This window comes from Pristiophorus japonicus, chromosome 4 (assembly GCF_044704955.1).
Source record: "Pristiophorus japonicus isolate sPriJap1 chromosome 4, sPriJap1.hap1, whole genome shotgun sequence".
NCBI classification, from domain to species: domain Eukaryota; kingdom Metazoa; phylum Chordata; class Chondrichthyes; family Pristiophoridae; genus Pristiophorus; species Pristiophorus japonicus.
The window spans coordinates 94,567,437-94,590,634 of record NC_091980.1 but is presented as its reverse complement, the minus strand read 5'-3'; the positions used below and the strand labels follow the sequence as shown (position 1 = coordinate 94,590,634).

At 45.7% G+C, this 23,198-nt stretch overlaps 1 protein-coding gene across 1 annotated transcript; it reads left to right on the top strand.

Moving 5' to 3' along the window:
- Positions 1-50: 50 nt before the first annotated feature.
- Positions 51-22,910, top strand: LOC139263000 (putative nuclease HARBI1). The gene is made up of 2 exons (XM_070878434.1): positions 51-162; positions 21,606-22,910. Exon 2 carries the CDS (start codon positions 21,973-21,975, stop codon positions 22,492-22,494), a length of 522 nt encoding a protein of 173 aa, XP_070734535.1. The 5' UTR covers positions 51-162; positions 21,606-21,972; the 3' UTR covers positions 22,495-22,910.
- Positions 22,911-23,198: the final 288 nt, after the last annotated feature.

The window sequence follows — 23,198 nt, the reverse complement described above, 5'->3', positions numbered from 1 at the left end:
ATTTCATAAGTTCTTAAGTTCTTATGTTATGTTCTAATGCACCGGCAGGCAGGAGAACTCACAGAACGCACCGGCAGACAGGAAAACGCACCGGCAGGACACGCAAACCGGTGGGGACCGAGAATGGGACTGGACCAGCAAGCTCTTCCAGCAGGGTTGGAGGTAAGTTGCTATTATGGGCCCAAGTTTCCACATGATTTGCGCCTGATTTTTAGGAGCAACTGGTGGAGAACGGACTATCTTAGAAATCGCAATTCTCCACATTTTTTTTTCTGCAGTTCTAATCAGATAGAACAGTTCTACTTTGGAACAGAATTTTTTCTTCAAAAGGGGGCGTGTCCGGCCACTGCCGCCTGATTTCAAAGTTTCCACAGTGAAAACGTACTCCAAACTAATTTAGAATGGAGCAAGTGAAGATTTTTGTAGAACTGAAAAAACCTGTTCTACACATTAAAAAATCAGGCGTAGGTTACAAATTAGGCGTCCAGAACGAGGAGGAGGAGGGGGGGGGAAGGGAAGTCATTAAATTCTACAATAAATCCTTATTTATACTTCTACAAATATTATACAAATAAATCCAACCTGAATAAACATTTATAAGCAAAGAAAAGATTAAATAAACCATCTTCCTACCTGTGTGAAAGTGCTTCAGCCAGGGAGAATTCTGCAGTCAGCCTCACAAGTTGAGGCACCCGTTCGTTCTCGTGGGGGGGAGGGGAGGAGGCGCCCGTTTGTTCCCGCGGGGGGGGGGGGGAGGCGCCCGTTCGTTCCCGCGGGGGGGGGGAGGAGGTGCCCGTTCGTTCCCGCGGGGGGGGAGGAGGCACCCGTTCGTTCCCGCTGGGGGGGGAAGGAGACAGTGAGAAGGCTGCAAGAAGCCTCAGTGCTGATGTGCTGATGGCAATGTGCTTTTATTAAAAAATTTTCAAAAATTAAACAGCTACAAAGAACTACAAAAATGGCCGAGTGCCAATGTTTCCTTCACACTGCGCGTGCGCGAACGTTCCAACGCGCACGTGCAGCGTTGCCGGCTGGAAAAAAACTAATTTAAATGGTACCCGCCACCTCCCACTTACAAAATCGGTGCGAGTGTAGGCTCCGGCCCCCCTGGGCGCCGCGCCAAACAGACAAGGAGCTGCAAAGCGCTCCAGAATCGCGCGTTTTTTTTCCGGTGCCGTTTTAGGTGCGAAATACGGGCGCCCAGCTCGGAGGGGCGCCCGTTTTTTATCATGTGGAAACTTGGGCCCTATGTGTTTTTCAATTCTTTTCCTGTGCTACGAGTTGGCTGTGTGCTTGTGTCCCTGGTTACCATGGCTGCCCGATCTTTTTGGCGCAGATCAAAGCTCTACCCCCCCCTCGGGTTAGGCCACGCCAAAATGAAGAGATCCTAAGGGGAAACTTACAGCACTTTTTTTTTGGTGTACTTGGGCCACAAAAAATCGGGCGTAACTCTTCAAGTACGCCAAAAAAATGCTTTGGGAAAAATTGAGCCCACAGATAGGGGCAGGATAACGCAGTGAGTGGGCAAAAATTTGGCAGATGGAGTATAATGTGGCAAAATGTGAGGTTATCCACTTTGGCAGGAAAAATAAAAAAACAAATTACTATTTAAATGGGGAGGGATTACAAAATGTTGTAGTACAGAGGGATCTGGAGATCCTTGTGCATGAAACACAAGAAGTTAGCATGCAGGTACAGCAAGTAATCAGGAAAGCAAATGGAATGTTGGCCTTTATTGCAAGGTGGGTGGAGTAGGGAAGTCCTTCTCTAACTGTACAGGGCGTTGGTAAGATCACACCTGGAGAACTGCATATAGTTTTGGTCTTCTTATTTGAGGAAGGATTTACTTGTTTTCGAGGCTGTTCGGAGAAGGTTCATGAGGCTACATTTTCCACTTTTCTTGCATGCTTAACGCCCACTTAACGTCCATTTTACCACTGACATGATGTATAACACCTATATATTGTCCATTTAGCCACAAAATGGAAACTGACATGCATTTTTCGGAAACTTATCGCCGAGAGTTACTTTCCCCATGTGCGTAACGCCAGGAAAAAAAATAATACCGCCCGCACACTATTTTTGGGCAGAATCATCAGAATGAGCGAAATCAATGCCCATAATATCGCCCAGCATTAGTTTCCGCATGTAATTAACGCCGAGATTCAATAATACCGAACGGCCACTTTTTTGTCGTAAAAATCACATTTGCCGAAACTAACGCCCAGAAGATCGCCCACCATCACTTTCAACACCTTGCACACATATCGCCCAAAATATCGCTCGCCCAAAACACCTCTCAGAAAAAGTGGAACTGTTCTGAATGAATCACAGTGGTGTGGGCGCCATTTTTTAAATTGCAGGTCGCTTCATTCCAAAGGGTGCTTCAACTATCTGGGGAGTTTGGATTGACTCTGGAATTGTTCTCAGCTGAAGTGACCATCTCAACAGACCTATTTTCAGATTCTGGACTATCGGGGGTTTACTGGAGGTGTATTTTAGTGAGGAAATTATTGCTTATGATCAATCGCTATTATACTTTCATTGCGATGGGGCCAGCCATTTCTCAGCCTGCATCGATTAATACGCAGATGCTGCAGAGTGCAGATGGCTCAATGTGTAATGCACATCATTATGTGTAATGCACATCATTATGTGCAAGAATGAGGAGGAGGGCCAGACCAAACACACCCCGCACGTACAGGGAAAAGACGTCTTGCCACACCTCCTCTTCCTCTCTCTCCTGAGGTGTCTGACCACACCTGCCTTCAGAGACTGTACTTCCACAAGGTCGTGATCAATGAAATACGTGAGCTCATCAGGCCACATATGCAGCCTGCCATCAGGACATCAGTGTCAGTCGAGGTCGAGGTCAAGGTCACCGCGGCACTGTCTTTCTACGCGTCCGGTTCCTTTCGTAACAGAAAAGGATTTCACTCCCTGAAAGTCCAACGAGTTGCCGACCACAACCAGATCATAATGGCAGTGAATGCCAAATGTCCGGGCAGCTTCGGTGAGGCTCACATCCTGCGTGAGAGTGCTGTCTCTGACATCTTTAAGAGTCAGCCACAAGGACAATGCTGGATGCTTGGTGATAACCGATGTGGCCTAGCCATCTGGCTGATGACCCCTCTGTGTGACACCCACACTGAGGCCGAGAAGCGACATAACCAAAGACACAAGCAATGTGGTCCAGAAAACAATAACTTTGCCTAAGCAGCGCTTCAGATGTCGGGACCACTCAGGAGGGGGGCTACAATACAACACTGAGCAAGTAGCTAAATTCTTGGTCATGTGCTCCATGCTGCACAACCTGGCTATGAGGAGGGGCCAAGAATTGCCAGAAGGGACTGATGTTCCACCTCAGGAGAGAGAGGAAGAGGAGGACGAGGGGATGGACGCTGACCTAGGGCCAGACAATCAGGCTGGCTTTGCAACCATGCCCACGACCCCCTCCAGACCACAAGAAAGGGCCCGTGGTGGCAATATAGTTGCAAGACTCTTACGTGAGGGGCTGATATCTGAACAATTTGCCTTAAAGAACGTTGCTGTGAGTGACAACGCTGACACACTGCTATGTGTGTGCAGCTCAGACATCAATGGTGGCCATCATCTCGGTGCCAGTTAAAGTTTACATTGATTGAAGTTAAGTTTTATTTAACCCTTTCATGTTAAGGAATCACTAGTGTGTAACGGTCCAGCTATCTAAGACAATGCGCAACAAGGTAATGTTCAATAAAAATATTTTTATACCAACATTGGTCTGAAATCATAAGTATCACGGGCAAAAACACCCAACCCCCACCCACATCCCACTTTTTCCACCATTAGCATCAATCAAATGGTCAACATGTCCAGCAACACAGAATACAAATGCAAAGCAGGAGGGTGGTCCCCTCCCCCCATATATTACACAGATATAACACAGCTATCACCTGCGGACATACACCTCACTTTCCTTCCCCCCTCCTCTTCTTTGCCTCACCTCTACCCCTTCCCTCCTCGTTCCATGCTGCCTGGCTGAAGAGCTCCTCAGGCGGTGCCTCATTAGGGGGGAATGAAGGCAGAGGCGGTGGTTGCACGGGTACGGGAGTGGGGGGTACCAAGGGGGGAATATTCCCTGATCCAAAAGCAGGATCTTGGTCCTGCCTCTCATCTGTCGCTTGCAGTGGTGGTGCGGAACTTAGGGATGGAGTACCACACTCCGGGACCACTGGGAGGCCTGTGCCAGCAGTGTTCCTGGCTATCGCCTCTAGGGCCTCTGCCATCCATGGAATATACTCAGTCTTGGTGGCCAGCTGTAGGGATATGCCCCCCAATGCTTCGAGGAGCTGGTTACAAATATCTACAGTCCTCCTGGACAACTATACCATCTCTCCGCTCTTACGTCGCGCTCGTGGACCAAACCTGCCGTGTCCACGAAACCTCCGCAGTGTCGGTGCCGTCCTGGGGACAAATGGGGTGCTCTGTGGTGAGGTACTTGGGGCCGATACCTCCAGAGTGGAGGCGGGAATGACCGGAGGAGCACTAGATGGTCTTGGGGTGGAATGGCTTCCGGAGCGTGGCGATGCAGGTTCCTCGAAGTCCGTGCAATCACCAAAGAGAACAGACCCAGCAGATTGACGGGCGAAAATTGGAGCTCCTCAGCAGATGTAGGATCGTCCAGTGAGTCCGGCCCCACGCCCCCACCTTCTGGCCTCTGTGGTCTTGCCTGGGGCCGTGCTGCTGGTTGAGCTGCAAAACACAAATGAGGTTATTAGAGGAGAAAGGGGTGCTAGGGTCATAAGGTGATTCCAGCGCTACACACAGCATATGCATGACAAAAGTACCACTGCTATCAAGATCATCACAGACATCACATTTCATGACCATCAACACATGGTGCATTGCAATGATTTTCATTAGGCCATCATTATTTCTATGACAATTTTAGAAATCATCTATCATATATGATTGTTCGGATATGAGTGGGTATAGCAGCTATTGACTTTACATCACGCAATGGTGTAAACTTTACTCACGTTGCTTCACTTCAGGGTCTGCAGATGCTTGCCTGGCTATCCGGGTGTGCTTCCCCATGAGTGTGAGCACCGGCTCCTTAATCTCTGTGATGTCGCTGGGAACTGGTGGCCCCCCACCCGTTCGCCTCTGCACGGACCTCATCGTCAATAGCTTCTTCTATAAAAGGTGACAGGACGACATCGCCTGAGATCCTTGTGTGATATCATTGCTAGGTGCTGTCACAGAGACTGATAACACATAACGGACCGAAGTAATCATGATTATTATAATTACCATTCTTTACCTAAAGACATGCATCGTGACCGCAGGCTTTGAGTACAACATTCCCGGTAAAAGTGAAAGACCTCGCATCTGCTGATAGTCACTCATGACTGTTACAAATCAAATTATATAAATACGTAAGTACATGTAAATAAATGTAATACTCTTGCGGATTCCACAAGGTCGTTCCATCGTTTGCGGCATTGGTTGCCCTCACGCACCTCGTTGGTTGCCGACGAGACCACCTCTGTTATATCTTCTGGTAGGCCTTTGGGGTGGGCTTCCCATGCCCTCCCTGGGTAAAATCACCCCAGCGTGTCTCGACCTCCTGCACGAGAGAGGCATTTGCCTTGTCCGTGAACCTCCTTGCCCTTTTGCACCCTCCAATGAGCTCCTCTCCCATCTCACTGCTCTCGCGAGCGTCAGTCTCCACAGCGTGCTGTGATGCCTCCTCTTCTCCCTCCATTATCGGCCAACTTCGGGCAAATATCTGGCTGGTAACAGCTAATTTTTGTTTCCCTATTTGCACTAAAGCTCTAAACTCTCTCTTCCTCCTCCCAAAGCAGCCAAACCACACCCACACACGACTTCAGTCCCTCTCAGCTCCCTTTCTTTCTGTCTCCATTTCTGCGCGTCATGATGACCCTTGACCTCCTGAATCGCGGGAATCGAGCGCTGCCATGCCGTTGCTAAGGATGGCAACACTTTACGGCAGAAGGTCAGAGAGATTTAATGCTATCACCCATTTCATATCGCTTGCAGTAACGCCCAATTTAAAAAATGGAGACTAGGGGCTTTGAGAATGGGCGACAAGCGGTGATCTGAAAACCCATTTTTACCGCCCATGCCAGAAATAACACCCATTTTTGGGCAAGCTGCACAAAAGTGTAAAATCTAGCCCATGAGGTTGATTCCTGAGATGAAGGTGTTGTCATATGAAGAAAGGTTGAGCAGGTTGGGTCTATACTCATTGGAGTTTAGACAAATGAGAGGTGATCTTATTGAAACATATAAGATTCTGAGGGGTCTTGACAGCGTATATGCAGAGAGGATGTTTCCCTTCATGAGGGAATCTATAACTAGGGGACATAGTTTCTGAATAAGGGGTCGCCAATTTAAGACAGAAATGAGGAGGAATTTCTTCTCTCAGTGGGTCATGAATCTTTGGAATTCTCTACCCCAGGAAGCTGTGGAGGCTGGGTCTTTGAATATATTTAAGATGGAGATAGACAGATATTTGAATGATAAGGGAGTAAAGGGTTATGGTGAGCGGCCGGGGAAGTGGTGTTGAGGCCAGGATCAGATCAACCATGATCTTATTGAATGATGGAGCAAGCTCAAGGGGCCAAATGGCCTACTCCTGCTCCTATTTCTTATGTTCAATATAAAAATAAAAGGCCAGAAACATAATCCCTCATATATGAATAATTTTTATTGTTTGTTTCATTACTTTTAATAAACTCAAAATGCATTAAATGTTGCATGGTCTACAAAAAAGAGAAATAAATGTATTAAACAAATGCTGTAACAAATATGATTCTATGATAATGAGCCTGAATTTACAGACAGAGGCTTCTCATGGGCGGATGCCTCCGAACCGCAATAAAACTACGAACCTACCTGATATCCTGGATCCATGAAGACTCATGTTCCTGGGCCTGCAGGTGTACGCATGCGTAGAGGCCCACATATCCCAATGGAGCATGTGGTTTACAAGCGTCCCTGGGATCACATCGGCTGGCCCAACCAATCAGCAAAGGCGATTCCCATTTACATATGGAATCCCCATACACCCAAAAAATACATGTGCACAACACTGAAATTTTTAAAAATCATTATGTTTAAAATTAATTAAAATAAAATGTAATTAAACATTTAAAACAAAAATTTTATTTTTGGAAAAATAAACGTAAACTTATTTTACAGGTTTTTGAATATTAAAATAAATTTTAAATATTTTAATATTTATTTAAACCCATATGCTGGTAAAAGCCCTTATGACTACTTGTACGAGGCCGAAGAGTTTCATGCATTCGCTGGGCAATAGTTGGGCAAATCGAAGATTCTTGACAGATCACAAGTTCCAGGTTTTGCACATGCACATTGCAACCGGAAGCCTGGAACTTGTGGGGCACTTACAGCCACGTACGCACTACATGCATGATAATAGGCCCCGGAAAGTCTGAGCCAATAACTATGGTGTTTCTACGGCCAGTGTGATATCAGACCTTGTGAACTTATGGAATATTACAGCATGCCACAAAGTAAGAAAATGCTGAAATATCTTAGCCTATTGCTAGAACACCAATGATGACAGGATATGGGGGTGGGAAAAGATCATAGTCCACAGCAGATGTTTTCCAAATCTGTGTGAGTAGCAAGTCCATATACAGTCACATGAGAATAAACCACAGCACTTTGACAGATAGATGATTTTATAGACTGGTGTCGGGTTTTAGGATGTCCGGGTAGGCAGCCACAGGAGGATCTTGGTATAATTTATGTTAAAAACACTACTATGAAAGTTAACTGTAGCTCTCAAAATGTTAAATTCAAGGAACAGCAGAGCTAGGAAATGCAGATTAAAATTTCGATGGAGCATTTAATCATTCAAACACAGCAGGAATACGTGTCAGCGTCGTCTGATTAGGTTCCACGATCGGATAAGGGGACGGTAGCAGGCTTGATTCCCAACTCGACTGACCAGCCCCCAAAAAGGGGAGGGATCAGGAAAACAACCCCCACTGTTGTGCTGAGAAGCAACAAAGATCTACATGTTGGTCAGCCAATTGGCAAAGTTCTGCACAGAGAAAAAGTCCAGGCAGGACACCCTTAAGAAGAAAGTGGGCTTTAGCTTAGATGTTCAGGGTTCCAAGGAAAAAGTCCAAGAAAATGATTTTTGTTCAGTCTGCTGAATGGGTGGATTCTAGCAAGGTCTTACAGCTGGAGCCCTCTGACAGAAAAAGTGACCAATAGAACCATCAGTCTGATTTAGTTTAACTTCAGACAGCAACATGCCACTTACAGGTTTGTGAGCAACATCATTTATCTCATTAGACATCCTTCTAAATGAATTAATTTTCTCAGCAAGGGACATCTAGCTGGGACCACTCTTATTTTTACTAGTTGGCTGATTCTTAAGTCTGGCATGGCCTGCAATTTAACGTGTTAAGCTATACAGGCTATCATCTTTCCAGTGAGAAATGGTATTATTTATACAGCAACACTCTGACCTCATATACTCAATGATAAAATCACCATTCAATCCAACATAGTCTCCTGGAGTGTTGAATTTTGTTTTTTTAAATTTGGAAATAAAAAGCTGGTATCAGTAAAAATTGACCATTAAGCTGACTGATTGTCGTGAAAACTCAACTGGTTCAGTATTGTCCTTTAGGAGAGGAAACCTGCTATTGTTGTCCATTCTGAGCTATATATGACGTTCATACCACATCTACGTGGTTGACTCTTAACTGCCCTCTGAAGTGGCTGAGCAACCTACTCGGTTGTATCAAACCACCACCAGCTTCTCAGAGCAACTAGGGATGCCAGTGACAGCTACATCCCGAGAATTAATAAACATAAATGGCTAGACCTTCCAACAGCTGGTGGATAAATTTAGATCCTTAGTTTGACCTTCCAAATTAAATAGTTGCAAATGAATTACGATTCAAATGCAAGACAATACCCTCAGAACTATTCTTCACACCCCAAAAGGATCTCACAGATACATCCCGATCCGTGCTCCCATGTTAACATATGAAATAGAAAATATTGTGTTCCTAACACAGATGAGACTGCACACAGAGAGGTTAAAGTAATAGACAGTGACCTCAGTCTTTATTAAGGCACTCAAGATTGTTTACATTTTGTTGCTGCCGCCTGCTCTCTACCTGATCATACAGGTTGGGGTGAACCAGCGAGAGTCTGGTTTTAAGTTTCCTTTTCAGGAGTAGCTCAGCCGGGGGCATCCCTGTGAGCGAGTGGGGTCTTGTGCGGTAGCTGAGCAGTAATCGGGACAGGCGGGTTTGGAGTGAGCCTTCTGTGACTCGTTTGAGGCTCTGTTTGATTGTTTGTACTGCCCGCTCTGCCTGCCCATTGGAGGCTGGTTTAAACGGGGCTGAGGTGACATGTTTGATCCCATTGCACGTCGTGAATTCTTTAAATTCGGCACTGGTGAAACATGGCCCGTTGTCACTGACCAGTATGTCAGGCAGGCCGTGGGTGACAAACATGGCCCTCAGGCTTTCAATGGTGGTAGTGGCGGTGCTTCCCGACATTATTTCACATTCAAACTATTTTGAAAAAGCATCCACCACCACCAGGAACATTTTACCGACAAACGGGCCCGCAGAGTTGACATGGATCCTTGACCATGGTCTGGAGGGCCAGGACCACAAACTTAGTGGTGCCTCTCTGGGTGCGTTGCTCAACAGAGCACACATGCTGCATTTCCGTACAAAGGACTCTAAATCAGATTCGATACCAGGCCACCACACGTGGGATCTGGCTATCGCTTTCATCATTACTATACCCGGGTGTGTGCTGTGGAGATCCGAGATGAACTTCTCCCTGCCTTTTTTGGGTAGCACTACGCAGTTACCCCACAACAGGCAGTCTGCCTGAATGGACAGCTCATCCTTTCGCCGCTGGAACGGCTTGATTAGCTCTTGCATTTCAACAGGGATGCTGGCCCAGCTCCCATGCAGTACAGAGTTTTTTATGAGGGACAGCAGAGGATCTTGGCTGGTCCAAGTCTTAATCTGGCAGGCCGTGACAGGTGATTTTTCATTTTCAAACACTTCCATGACCATCAACAAGTCTGCGGGCTGCGCCACCATCAACAAGTTTGCAGGCTGCGCCATTTCCACCCCCGTGGTGGGCAATGGTAGCCGACTGAGAGCATCCGCACAGTTCTCGGTGCCTGGCCTATGGCGGATGATATGCTGATAGCGCAAGTGCCCACCTTTGTATGCGGGCTGAGGCATTAGTATTTATCCCCTTGTTTTCAGCGAACAGGAATATGAGGGGGCCTGTGATCGGTTTCCAGCTCAAATTTGAGGCCAAACATGTACTGATGCATTTTCTTTACCCCGAACACACATGCTAATGCCTCTTTCTCAATCATGCTGCAGGCCCTCTCAGCCTTAGACAAGCTCCTGGAGGCATAGGCGACAGGTTGCAACTTCCCCGCAACGTTAGCTTGTTGAAATACACACTCGACTCCATACGACGACGCATCACATGCTAGCACAAGTCTTTTACATGGGTTATACAATACAAGCAGCTTGTTGGAGCATAAAATGTTTTTGGCTTTCTCAAAAGCAATTACTTGGTTTTTTCCCCGTACCCAGTTCTTACCTTTACGCAATAACACATGTAGGGGCTCTAAGAGGGTCCTTAACCCCGGTAGGAAGTTACCAAAATAGTTGAGGAGTCCCAGGAACGACCGCAGCTCCGTGATGTCCTTTGGTCTGGGCGCATTCCTGATAGCCTCTGTCTTGGCGTCTGTGGGCCAAATGCCGTCCGCCGCGATCTTTCTCCTCAAAAACTCCATTTCTGTTGCCATGAAGACGCATTTCGACCTCGTCAGCCGCCGCCCTACGCGTCCAGTCGCTGGAGGAACTCCTCCAGGTTTTGTAGGTGCTCGACGGTGTCCCAACCCATGACCAATATGTCGTCCTGAAAAACCACCGTGCATGGTACCGACTTAAGTAGGCTCTCCATGTTTCTCTGGAAGATCGCTGCAGCCGACTGAATTCCAATCGGGCATCTTTTGTAGATGAACAGTCCCTTGTGCATGTTGATGCAGGTGAGGCTCTTCGAAGACTCCTCCAGCTCCTACATCATGTAGGCCAAAGTCAGGTCGAGCTTGGTGAACGTCTTGCCTCCTGCCAGTGTCGCAAATAGCTCGTCTGCCTTAGGTAGCAGCTATTGGTCCTGTAATGAGAAACGATTAATAGTTACTTTATAATCGCCGCAAATCCTGACCATGCCTTCACTTTTGAGTACTGGAACAATCGGGATGGCCCATTCGCTGAATTCCACTGAGGAAATGCTGCCCTCGCGTTGCAGCCCGTCCAGCTCGATTTCCACTCTCTCCCTCATCATGTGAGGTACCGCTCGCGCCTTGTGGTGAATGGGTCGTGCCTCTGGGACCAAGTGGATCAGCACCTTCGCCCCGGAAAAGTTTCCAATGCCTGGCTCAAAAAGGGAAGGAAATTTGTTAAGAGCCTGGGTACGTGAGGCCTCATTGACATGTGATAGTGCTCGGATGTCATTCCAGTTCCAGCGGATTTTGCCCAGCCAGCTCCTTCCAAGCAGTATGGGGCCATCGCCTGGGACAATCCTGAGTGGCAGTTCGTGCACCATGCCCTCGTATGTGACCTTGACCATGGCGTTGCCCAGGACAGTGATGAGCTCTTTGGTGAACATTCTCAGTTTCGTGTGGATGGGGCTCAGGGCTGGTCTGAGTGCCCTGTTGCACCACAGTCTCTCAAATATCATTGTACTCATGATGGATTGGCTCGCGCCAGTGTCCAGTTCCATGGCTACGGGTAAGCCATTCAATTTTACATTTAGCATTATAGGTGGACATTTCGTCGAAAATGTGTGCACCCCATCTACTTCAGCCTCTGCCTCCTCTCTCTGAGGCTCGAAATTGCTTTGAGCCACCATGGACCGATCTTCCTCTGTCACATGGTGGTTAACAGGTTTTGCGAGCTGCAAGCTCGTTGGAGGTGCCCCATTGTTCCACAGCTCTTGCAAACATACCCTTTGAAGTGGCATGAATAGGCTGAATGGAAGCCTCCACAACGCCAAGAAGGTGTGAATTGCCGTGCATTCATCCTTTGTTGCGGATTCTGTGTCATCTGTTTCACCTGAGGCCTGCTGGCAGTTGCAGACTCGTGGTTTCTACCCTGTACATTTCTGCTCGCAAACACAGTTCCAATTAATTTATGAACATTGCTAGCACTTGTGTGCTGAGAGATTTGTTTGGTGTTATCACTGGTGGACATAAATGCCTGTGCTATGGCCTTACTGAGGGTCGGTGTCTCTACAAATCAAAGATTTTCGTAGGATGGTCTCGTGGCCAATGCCCAGTATAAAAAAGTCTCTGAGCATCTGCTCCAGGTAGCCATCAAATTCACATTGTCCTGCAAGTCGCCTTAGCTCGGCAACGTACCTCGCCACTTCCGAACCTTCAGTTCGCTGGCACATGTAGAACCGATACCTCGCCATCAGCACGCTCTCCCTTGGGTTAAGATACTCCTGAACCAGTGTACACAGCTCCTCATACGACTTATCTGTGGGTTTCACCGGAGCCAGATGATTCTTCATGAGGCTGTAGGTCGGTGCCCCGCAGACTGTGAGGAGGACTGCTCTCCTTTTTGCAGCGCTTCCTTCTCCATCCTTGGCTACATTGGCTACAAAATACTGGACTAGCCATTTGACATAGGCTTCCCAGTCCTCACCCTCCGAGAACTTCTCCAGGATGCCCACAGTTTGCTGCATTTTTGCTTTGGATTCGTATACTCGTCGCCAGTTATTGTGTTCCTAACACAGATGAGACGGCACACAGGGAGGTTAAAGTAACAGTGACCTCAGTCATTATTAAGACACTCCAGAGTTAGGAACACGCCTTAGGGGCGGGCTTATATATATTGCTCCCAAGGGATGCTGGGGTCCCTTGGGATGTCAGGGGATGCACTCCCTAGTGTCAGAACATGGGAGTGCATGCTTTAGAGCTACACAACAGAAAACTTAAACAATGCCTGGAAATGATCACTGCATTCAATCACTCTGAATGTTTACCAGGCCACAATTAGTATGAACATCGTTGCAATCGCAGTGGACTCCGTCTCATGTTTGATTCACTGGAAAGTGAGTATTGCATTCCTCACGCACAAATATACACTCTCTCATTATAAACAACTAGTGATGGAAACCTCCATTACAACAAAGTGAAATATTGTACAATGCCTTTGCCAGGTTAAGCACTCCTTAATCCAGGGAGATTCTCTTTTTCCCCTACCAAATGGATGCACAATGAAAAAAAATTAAACCCATCATCAACCCCACAAAATTGTGCTGTTGCATGAATCTGGGACCTTAATGAGGTTAAAGCATGAAATCGGTTCAAGGACTCTAGCACATAAAATGCAGCAGACCACAAAATTGCAGCTGACTCGGAAGTGGGCACGACGCCCGGTCTTACGATTTGTCCATTGCTTTGTTGCTCACTCAATACTGCAAAAGCAGACCCGTATATTCGCAATACCATTTTCACAACTTTAAATAATTCAGTGGTAAGTTTTGAGACATGAGGCAGCTATAGAAACATGGAAACATAGAAACATAGAAAATAGGTGCAGGAGTAGGCCATTCGGCCCTTCTAGCCTGCATCGCCATTCAATGAGTTCATGGCTGAACATGCAACTTCAGTACTCCATTCCTGCTTTCTCGCCATACCCCTTGATCCCCCTAGTAGTAAGGACTTCATCTAACTCCTTTTTGAATATATTTAATGAATTGGCCTCAACAATTTTCTGTGGTAGAGAATTCCACAGGTTCACCACTCTCTGGGTGAAGAAGTTTCTCCTCATCTCAGTCCTAAATGGCTTACCCCTTATCCTTAGACTGTGACCACGGCCCTGCACAACTGTAGCAACACCTCCCTGCCCCTGTACTCAAATCCCCTCGCTATGAAGGCCAACATGCCATTTGCTTTCTTAACCGCCTGCTGTACCTGCATGCCAACCTTCAATGACTGATGTACCATGACACCCAGGTCTCGTTGCACCTCCCCTTTTCCTAATCTGTCACCATTCAGATAATAGTCTGTCTCTCTGTTTTTACCACCAAAGTGGATAACCTCACATTTATCCACATTATACTTCATCTGCCATGCATTTGCCCACTCACCTAACCTATCCAAGTCACTCTGCAGCCTCATAGCAGCTTCCTCGCAGCTCACACTGCCACTCAACTTCGTGTCATCTGCAAATTTGGAGATACTACATTTAATCCCCTCGTCTAAATCATTAATGTAGATTTGAACACGGATCGCTGGATTTCGAGTCCAGAGTGCGCATCATTAAACCATTCAAACAACAACGCTATTTAAACCAATGATTTCTGAATAAATCCACGTCAATACTGACAAGCAACTAATCAACATCTTTGGAATCTATACTTCTGTTGTTCATTTAGAAACTGTCTATAATAATGGCCCAAATCTTGCTGGAGTGGGGCATCTCATAGCTGGTGCCATGAGTTAGACTTTTTCCTGCACCATTCAGCTCAAATTGCTTTTGCCTTGTAACTTGCTGGAAGTTAGAACTGATAATGGCGTGGTGAGGGCATTGGGGCATTTGGGACCCAGGTGAATGATTGGACCAACAGTCTATCTCCTTAACCAATAAGATTGAAGGATTGAGAAAAAAACCTGAGTGACAATGGAAAAGGAGTCAAATCAGGTACAAAAGGAAAAATAAAGAGAGGGAAATAAAAAATTGGATTAAGATTTTTTAAATGTTGACGAAGAATTTACTGCATGTAGGAATTAAACTCAACAATTTAAATAGCTCCCTTTCTGGGCTGGAGAGGTTGATTGGTGTTGCTTTAAAAATTACCATGTCAGTGAAAGGGTACTTAGGCTGTTAAGTACAAGCCCTAATTTTCTGTGGCGGGTTTAATGGGCAATTAATGTGCAAAGACAACAAGTTCTTAAAATTAAAAGGGAGGACGAGGGGGAGCTGCCATTTGTGTGAGGCAAAGTACGAGTGGCATAAATCAACGAGCAGGTTGTGGATATTCGCTACTCACGACATATCTCTTTTTCACCTGAACTTGCTGGCCATTTTGTGCATTATCAATGGCGTGCATTGCAAACTCGCCATTATTTTTCAAGGAAGATTTTGGACATTAATTTAATTCTCTATCTGGCCAGTATACATATTCTACTCTATGCTATTTAAAGAAACACGGGCTTCACTAAAAAGTTCAGCAAATAAAAAAACCTGTGCCAAACATTCAACATGATGATGTAATCCCTTTCACTGCCTTACATCTTGCAATGCTTTGAGAAAAATATAGAAACATAGAAAATAGGTGCAGGAGTAGGCCATTCGGCCCTTTGAGCCTGCACCACCATTCAATAAGATCATGGCTGATCATTCACCTCAGTACTCCTTTCCTGCTTTCTCTCCATACCCCTTGATCCCTATAGCCGTAAGGGCCATATCTAACTCCTTCTTGAATATATCCAATGAACTGACATCAACAACACTCTGTGGTAGGGAATTCCACAGGTTAACAACTGTCTGAGTGAAGAAGTTTCTCTTCATCTCAGTCCTAAATGGCCTACTCTTTATCCTAAGACTGTGTCCCCTGGTTCTGGACTTCCCCAACATCGGGAACATTCTTCCTGCATCTAGCCTGTCCAGTCCCATCAGAATTTTATATTTTGCTATGAGATCCCCTCGCATTCTTCTAAACTCTAGTGTATAAAGGTCCAGTTGATCCAATCTCTCCTCATATATCAGTCCTGCCATCCCAGAAATCAGTCTGGCGAGCTTTCGCTGCACTCCCTCAATAGCAAGAACATCCTTCCTCAGATTAGGAGACCAAAACTGAACACAATATTCCAGGTGAGGCCTCACCAAGGCCCTGTACAACTGCAGTAAGACCTCCCTGCTCCTATACTCAAAACCCTTAGCTATGAAGGCCAACATACCATTTGCCTTCTTCACTGCCTACTGTACTTGCATGCCAACTTTCAATGACTGATGTACCATGACACCCAGGTCTTGTTGCACCTCCACTTTTCCTAATCTGCCGCCATTCAGATAATATTCTGCCTTCTTGTTTTTGCCACCAAGGTGGATAATCTCACATTTATCCACATTATACTGCATCTGCCATGCATTTGCCCACTCCCCTAACCTGTCCAAGTCACCCTGCAACCTCTAAGTGTTCTCCTCACAGCTCACACCGCCACCCAACTTCGTGTCATCTGCAAACTTGGAGATATTACACTCAATTCCTTCATCTAAATCATTAATGTATATTGTAAATAGCTGGGGTCCCAGCACTGAGCCCTGCGGCACCCCACTAGTCACTGCCTGCCATTCTGAAAAGGACCCGTTAATCCCGACTCTCTGCTTCCTGTCTGCCAACCAGTTCTCTATCCATTTCAGTACATTACCCCCAATACCATGTGCTTTAATTTTGCACACCAATCTCTTGTGTTGTCAATGTGATTGTTTCAGTTCTTCCTCATGACCAACGCGAGCAGCGTTTGTTTAAGTATTCCTTCATTGTAATTAGAGTAATTTTACTTTCCTCTGAGCTTTTCTTGTACTAATGAATACTTTCCTCCAAACTATTTAGAGCATACCAAATGTACAAAATGAATTATGTATTTCTAATAGAAGTACATTGTACCCTGTACTAATATTTAACAGTTCAATCCTTTATCCTGTATCTATTATGCAATTAGTTATTCACTAGTACAGTATTGTATTTGCAATTGTAAAAGTTCTGATTCATTTGATTCCAGTAACAACAAAAACATAAACTATTTCAGCTCTCTGGTAGTGCAGGGATTAAGTTTGCCTTTCACCGTTCCTTCCAATTAGACATTCTAGCCTCCGTACTATGAAAGTGTGTTTGTCACGTGTTGGATGATTTTGTTCATAGTCAAATCTCTAAGGCAAACTTTCCACATCATGCAACATAAACTTAAGGTTTTAAGAAGACATATATTGATTTTCCTACTTGCAAAGAAACACATATTTGACTGGACTCAGCTTCCTTGCAGCTTAATTCTAGTAAAGATAGTGAAAGTCAATTGCAATTTTGAAATAAATTAATCATTTTATCCAACTCCAGAAGACAACATTTTCCTGTCCACTCCTCAAATATTGCTGACAGTGAAACAGTTTATCCACCTTTACAAAGGTGGCAAACATAGTGGCGAATACTAGAAAAACTCTGAAATTCCTTTGTGGATAATTAAAATTAAGAACCTGAATATATCCCACAGAGAAGAGAATGGTGTGTGTGTGTATGCATGCATGCACATGTGTGTATTCAAGTCATACTAACAATAACAATATTTTTATGTTACGGGTACATAGGCCCGGATTTTCCGTGGCCTATGAACGTGTACCCGCCATAAGTGCCTGCAATTTCTGGCTTTCTGCATGTACTGCGCATGATAAAAACCTGGAACTTGCGCTCTGTCAATAATCTTCTTGACAGATCATCCACATCCCCGGAAAATGGACATTTGCCCAACAACTGCCCAGTGAATCCCCATGAAACACTTACGCCTGGTAAAAGCAGATGTAAGGATTTATTTTACCAGCATAAAGGTTTAAATAAATATTAAAATATATTTTTAAAATCATTTTAACATTCAAAAACTTGTAAAATAAGTTTGTTATTTTTGTCCTCATGAAAAATGTTTACATTTATTTTTCAAAAATGTAATTTTTGTTTTAAATGTTTAAATTGTATTTTAATTAATTTTAAACAGGTAGTGATTTTTTAAAATTTTAATATTGTTAAAATGTATTTTTTGGGTGATTCCTAAAAGCTTATAGGGATTCTGTACGTAAATGGAATCCCCATAAGCATAATGGGAATCCTCTTTTTGATTCGTTGGGCCAGCTCACGTGATCCGCTTGCGAACCACATGCGTCCCTGGGATACGTGCGCTTTACGCATGCATATGTCTGCAGGCTCAGGATCACAAGTCTTCATGGATCAAGGACCATCAGATAGATTCGTAGTTTTATTGTGGTTCGGAGGCATCCACCTGCAGGAGGCCTCCGACCGCAAATTCAGGCCCATAGCGGTCTGCAAATTGACTTCAACATTATCTCTGGACAAAAGTTCAGAAAAACTCAAGATTTGAAATCTAATTAAATGACTTAGGGCCTGAACTTGGTGGCCTTACAGCCCGCTGCCATCGGCTGTCACTGAGTTTTTTGGACGATTTCCCCTCGATGCCAGTTTCCTCTAGGTGGGAGGGGAGGACCGCTGGGAACCGCCCACTGACGTCCGCTAGCACGCACGGCGCAAAAGTGTTCTCGCGCCCGCCGAGCTGGTAGATTCCTCCGGGCAGGAGCCGGCGGCAGTAGGACCGGAAGAATAGAATAAAAGGAAAAGGAGGTGGGGTAGCATTGCTGGTTCAAGAGGAGATTAATGCAATAGTTAGGAAAGACATTAGCTTGGATGATGTGGAATCTATATGGGTAGAGCTGCAGAACACCAAAGGGCAAAAAACGTGAGTGGGAGTTGTGTACAGACCTCCAAACAGTAGTAGTGATGTTGGGGAGGGCATCAAACAGGAAATTAGGGGTGCATGCAATAAAGGTGCAGCAGTTATAATGGGTGACTTTAATATGCACATAGATTGGGCTAACCAAACTGGAAGCAATACGGTGGAGGAGGATTTCCTGGAGTGCATAAGGGATGGTTTTCTAGACCAATATGTCGAGGAACCAACTAGGGGGGAGGCTATCTTAGACTGGGTGTTGTGTAATGAGAGAGGATTAATTAGCAATCTCATTGTGCGAGGCCCCTTGGGGAAGAGTGACCATAATATGGTGGAATTCTGCATTAGGATGGAGAATGAAACAGTTAATTCAGAGACCATGGTCCAGAACTTAAAGAAGGGTAACTTTGAAGGTATGAGGCGTGAATTGGCTAGGATAGATTGGCGAATGATACTTAAGGGGTTGACTGTGGATGGGCAATGGCAGACATTTAGAGACCGCATGGATGAACTACAACAATTGTACATTCCTGTCTGGCATAAAAATAAAAAAGGGAAGGTGGCTCAACCGTGGCTATCAAGGGAAATCAGGGATAGTATTAAAGCCAAGGAAGTGGCATAGAAATTGGCCAGAAATAGCAGCGAACCCGGGGACTGGGAGAAATTTAGAACTCAGCAGAGGAGGACAAACGGTTTGATTAGGGCAGGGAAAATGGAGTACGAGAAGAAGCTTGCAGGGAACATTAAGGCGGATTGCAAAAGTTTCTATAGATATGTAAAGAGAAAAAGGTCAGTAAAGACAAATGTAGGTCCCCTGCAGTCAGAATCAGGGGAAGTCATAACGGGGAACAAAGAAATGGCAGACCAATTGAACAAGTACTTTGGTTCGGTATTCACTAAGGAGGACACAAACAACCTTCCGGATATAAAAGGGGTCAGAGGGTCTAGTAAGGAGGAGGAACTGAGGGAAATCTTTATTAGTCAGGAAATTGTGTTGGGGAAATTGATGGGATTGAAGGCCGATAAATCCCCAGGGCCTGATGGACTGCATCCCAGAGTACTTAAGGAGGTGGCCTTGGAAATAGCGGATGCATTGACAGTCATTTTCCAACATTCCATTGACTCTGGATCAGTTCCTATCGACAGCGGGTAGCCAATGTAACCCCACTTTTTAAAAAAGGAGGGAGAGAGAAAACAGGGAATTATAGACCGGTCAGCCTGACCTCAGTAGTGGGTAAAATGATGGAATCAATTATTAAGGATGTCACAGCAGCGCATTTGGAAAAAGGTGACATGATAGGTCCAAGTCAGCATGGATTTGTGAAAGGGAAATCATGCTTGACAAATCTTCTGGAATTTTTTGAGGATGTTTCCAGTAAAGTGGACAAGGGAAAACCAGTTGATGTGGTATATTTGGACTTTCAGAAGGCTTTCGACAAGGTCCCACACAAGAGATTAATGTGCAAAGTTAAAGCACATGGGATTGGGGGTAGTGTGCTGATGTGGATTGAGAACTGGTTGTCAGACAGGAAGCAAAGAGTAGGAGTAAATGGGTACTTTTCAGAATGGCAGGCAGTGGCTAGTGGGGTACCGCAAGGTTCTGTGCTGGGGCCCCAGCTGTTTACATTGTACATTAATGATTTAGACATGGGGACTAAATGTAGTATCTCCAAATTTGCGGATGACACTAAGTTGGGTGGCAGTGTGAGCTGCGAGGAGGATGCTATGAGGCTGCAGAGTGACTTGGATAGGTTAGGTAAGTGGGCAAATGCATGGCAGATGAAGTATAATGTGGATAAATGTGAGGTTATCCACTTTGGTGGTAAAAACAGAGAGACAGACTATTATCTGAATGGTGACAGATTAGGAAAAGGGGAGGTGCAACGAGACCTGGGTGTCATGGTACATCAGTCATTGAAGATTGGCATGCAGGTACAGCAGGCGGTTAAGAAAGCAATGGCATGTTGGCCTTCATAGCGAGGGGATTTGAGTACAGGGGCAGGGAGGTGTTGCTACAGTTGTACAGGGCCTTGGTGAGGCCACACCTGGAGTATTGTGTACAGTTTTGGTCTCCTAACTTGAGGAAGGACATTCTTGCTATTGAGGGAGTGCAGCGAAGATTCACCAGACTGATTCCCGGGATGGTGGGACTGACCTATCAAGAAAGACTGGATCAACTGGGCTTGTATTCACTGGAGTTCAGAAGAATGAGAGGGGACCTCATAGAAACGTTTAAAATTCTGACGGGTTTAGACAGGTTAGATGCAGGAAGAATGTTCCCAATGTTGGGGAAGTCCAGAACCAGGGGTCACAGTCTCAGGATAAGGGGTAAGCCATTTAGGACCGAGATGAGGAGAAACGTCTTCATCCAGAGAGTGGTGAACCTGTGGAATTCTCTACCACAGAAAGTAGTTGAGGCCAATTCACTAAATATATTCAAAAGGGAGTTAGATGAAGTCCTTACGACTTGGGGGATCAAGGGGTATGGCGAGAAAGCAGGAAGGGGGTACTGAAGTTGCATGTTCAGCCATGAACTCATTGAATGGTGGTGCAGGCTAGAAGGGCTGAATGGCCTACTCCTGCACCTATTTTCTATGTTTCTATATTTTTTTCTATGACCGCTGCATGGAGGCAGGTGTAACCCCAACGGCATGCACTTGGGGGCCACAGACAGGTACTCACCACAGCGGACCAGGAAGGCACCTCACTCGGGGACTGGAGAGGGTCGCAGACAGCTGATCTGAAGGCTTGGTGCCCGGGGAGGAGGGAGGGAGAGAGGTCACAAGACTCAAGGGGGGGGTGGAGGGAGAGAAAGGTCACAAGACTCAAGTGGGCGGGGAGGGAGAGAGGTGAGGACAAAAGACCTTTGGCTGTGGCCCATCCATACAGACCTTGGGGAGAGAGAGAGAGAACTGCAAATCTGTGCTGCCTGCTTTCCTGCAGTTTTGAGCTTCTTTGAAAGTTTAACTTTATATATGGGGGCAATATTGACAATGCCATACCTTGTAAGAGCATTCTGCGTCATTGTGCTACATAGGAGACAATTGATTAGAGCTCATCACATCAGGAACATTAGAGCCCATAGGGTGCTGGGCAGGAGGCCTTACCCACCTCGGCAATATCGAGACAGGCATTCGTACCTGCACCTGAGTGATGCAGACTGTATCAGAAGGCTGCGTTTCCACAGAGAAGTTGTCCGTGAGATCTGTGAGTTGCTGAGACCAGACCTGCAGCTGAGAAACGTCAGGTGGACTGCTTTGTCAGTTGAAGTGAAGATTACAGCTGCACTTTCATTCTATGCCTCCAGATCATTTCAAGCTACAACTGGAGATGTAATACATATCTCCATTTGCCAGGGCACGGCTACATTGTATGCGCAGAGGAATGATTTCATCAAGTTCCCAATGACCACCCAAGCAATCCATGACAGGGCTATGGGGTTCTCAAGGATTGCTGGCTTCCCAAAGGAACAGGGCTGCATTGATTGTACCCACATCGCCTTGCAAGCACCTTTGGAGGATTCCGAGATGTTCAGGAATAGAAAAGGCTTCCACTCCATTAATGTACAGCTCATGTGTGACAACATGCATCGCATCATGTCAGACGATGCTAGATACCCTGGCAGCACCCATGATGCGTTCATCCTATGCGACAGCGTTATATCTGCCATGTTTCAGCAGCAGCCAGAAAGGCAGAGCTGGCTACTTGGAGTCAAAGGGTACCGCCTCGCCACCTGGCTCATGATGCCCCTACGCGTAGCCCGGACGGAAGCTGACCATGAATACATGTCGCACATTGCGACGTGCAGCATCATAGAGAGGACCATTGGCATCTTGAAACAGCATTTCCGATGCTGGACCATTCTGGAGGCTACTTGCAATACTCCCCTGAGACTGCCGGTCAGTTGTCTGCTGCATGCTGCATAACTTAGCCATCATGAGGCAGCAGCCGATAGTGGAAGACCCACCTGAGGTGAGAGTGGCTGATGATAATAATGTGGAAGCTGCAGGTGACGAGCAGGAGGAGGAGGAGGAGGAGGATGACGATGATGAGGAAAGCATGCAAGTGTCTGAGGCCGGAGCACGACGGCGGAGGAGGGTGGATCATCGTGCCCCTTTAACGATTTCTCGAGCCTTGCGCCAGCAGCTCATCCGTGAATGCTTTACTGATGCCTGAGGGCTCAGCGACAACTATTCCACATGGACATGTTTGTTGTTTAGAGCGGTTCCATAATGTTGTGATGTGTTAATGGAACATGATTCAGTTTTAATGTAAAATATATTTTATTCAAAAGTTTACAATGTACTTAACTTTACTGTAATAAAATTATTCTTGTATCAAACTTTACTTTAATATGACTCTTTAAGATCACTTAAAAACTTTAAGATCACTTATAAACTTGTAAATTTACATAACTTACAAAAAACTTTTAATGTGAGAACAGTTACAAAAGTAACAACATCAACAGCAACAGCAGCAAAGAAAGGCTGCACACAGCTTTTATCCCCTATAGTCTAACACCGCCCGCTGCGCTTGGTCTTGGACTGCCCGCAGGCGGTGGCACAGTGATTTGGGGCTTGGTACCAAGCTTATTTCTTCTAACATCTCGGGTAATGCTCATTTCTTGATG

Bases quoted from the DNA above. Each gene is read 5' to 3' on its own strand.
- LOC139263000 (XM_070878434.1), top strand. From the start codon at position 21,973: ATGACCACCCAAGCAATCCATGACAGGGCTATGGGGTTCTCAAGGATT.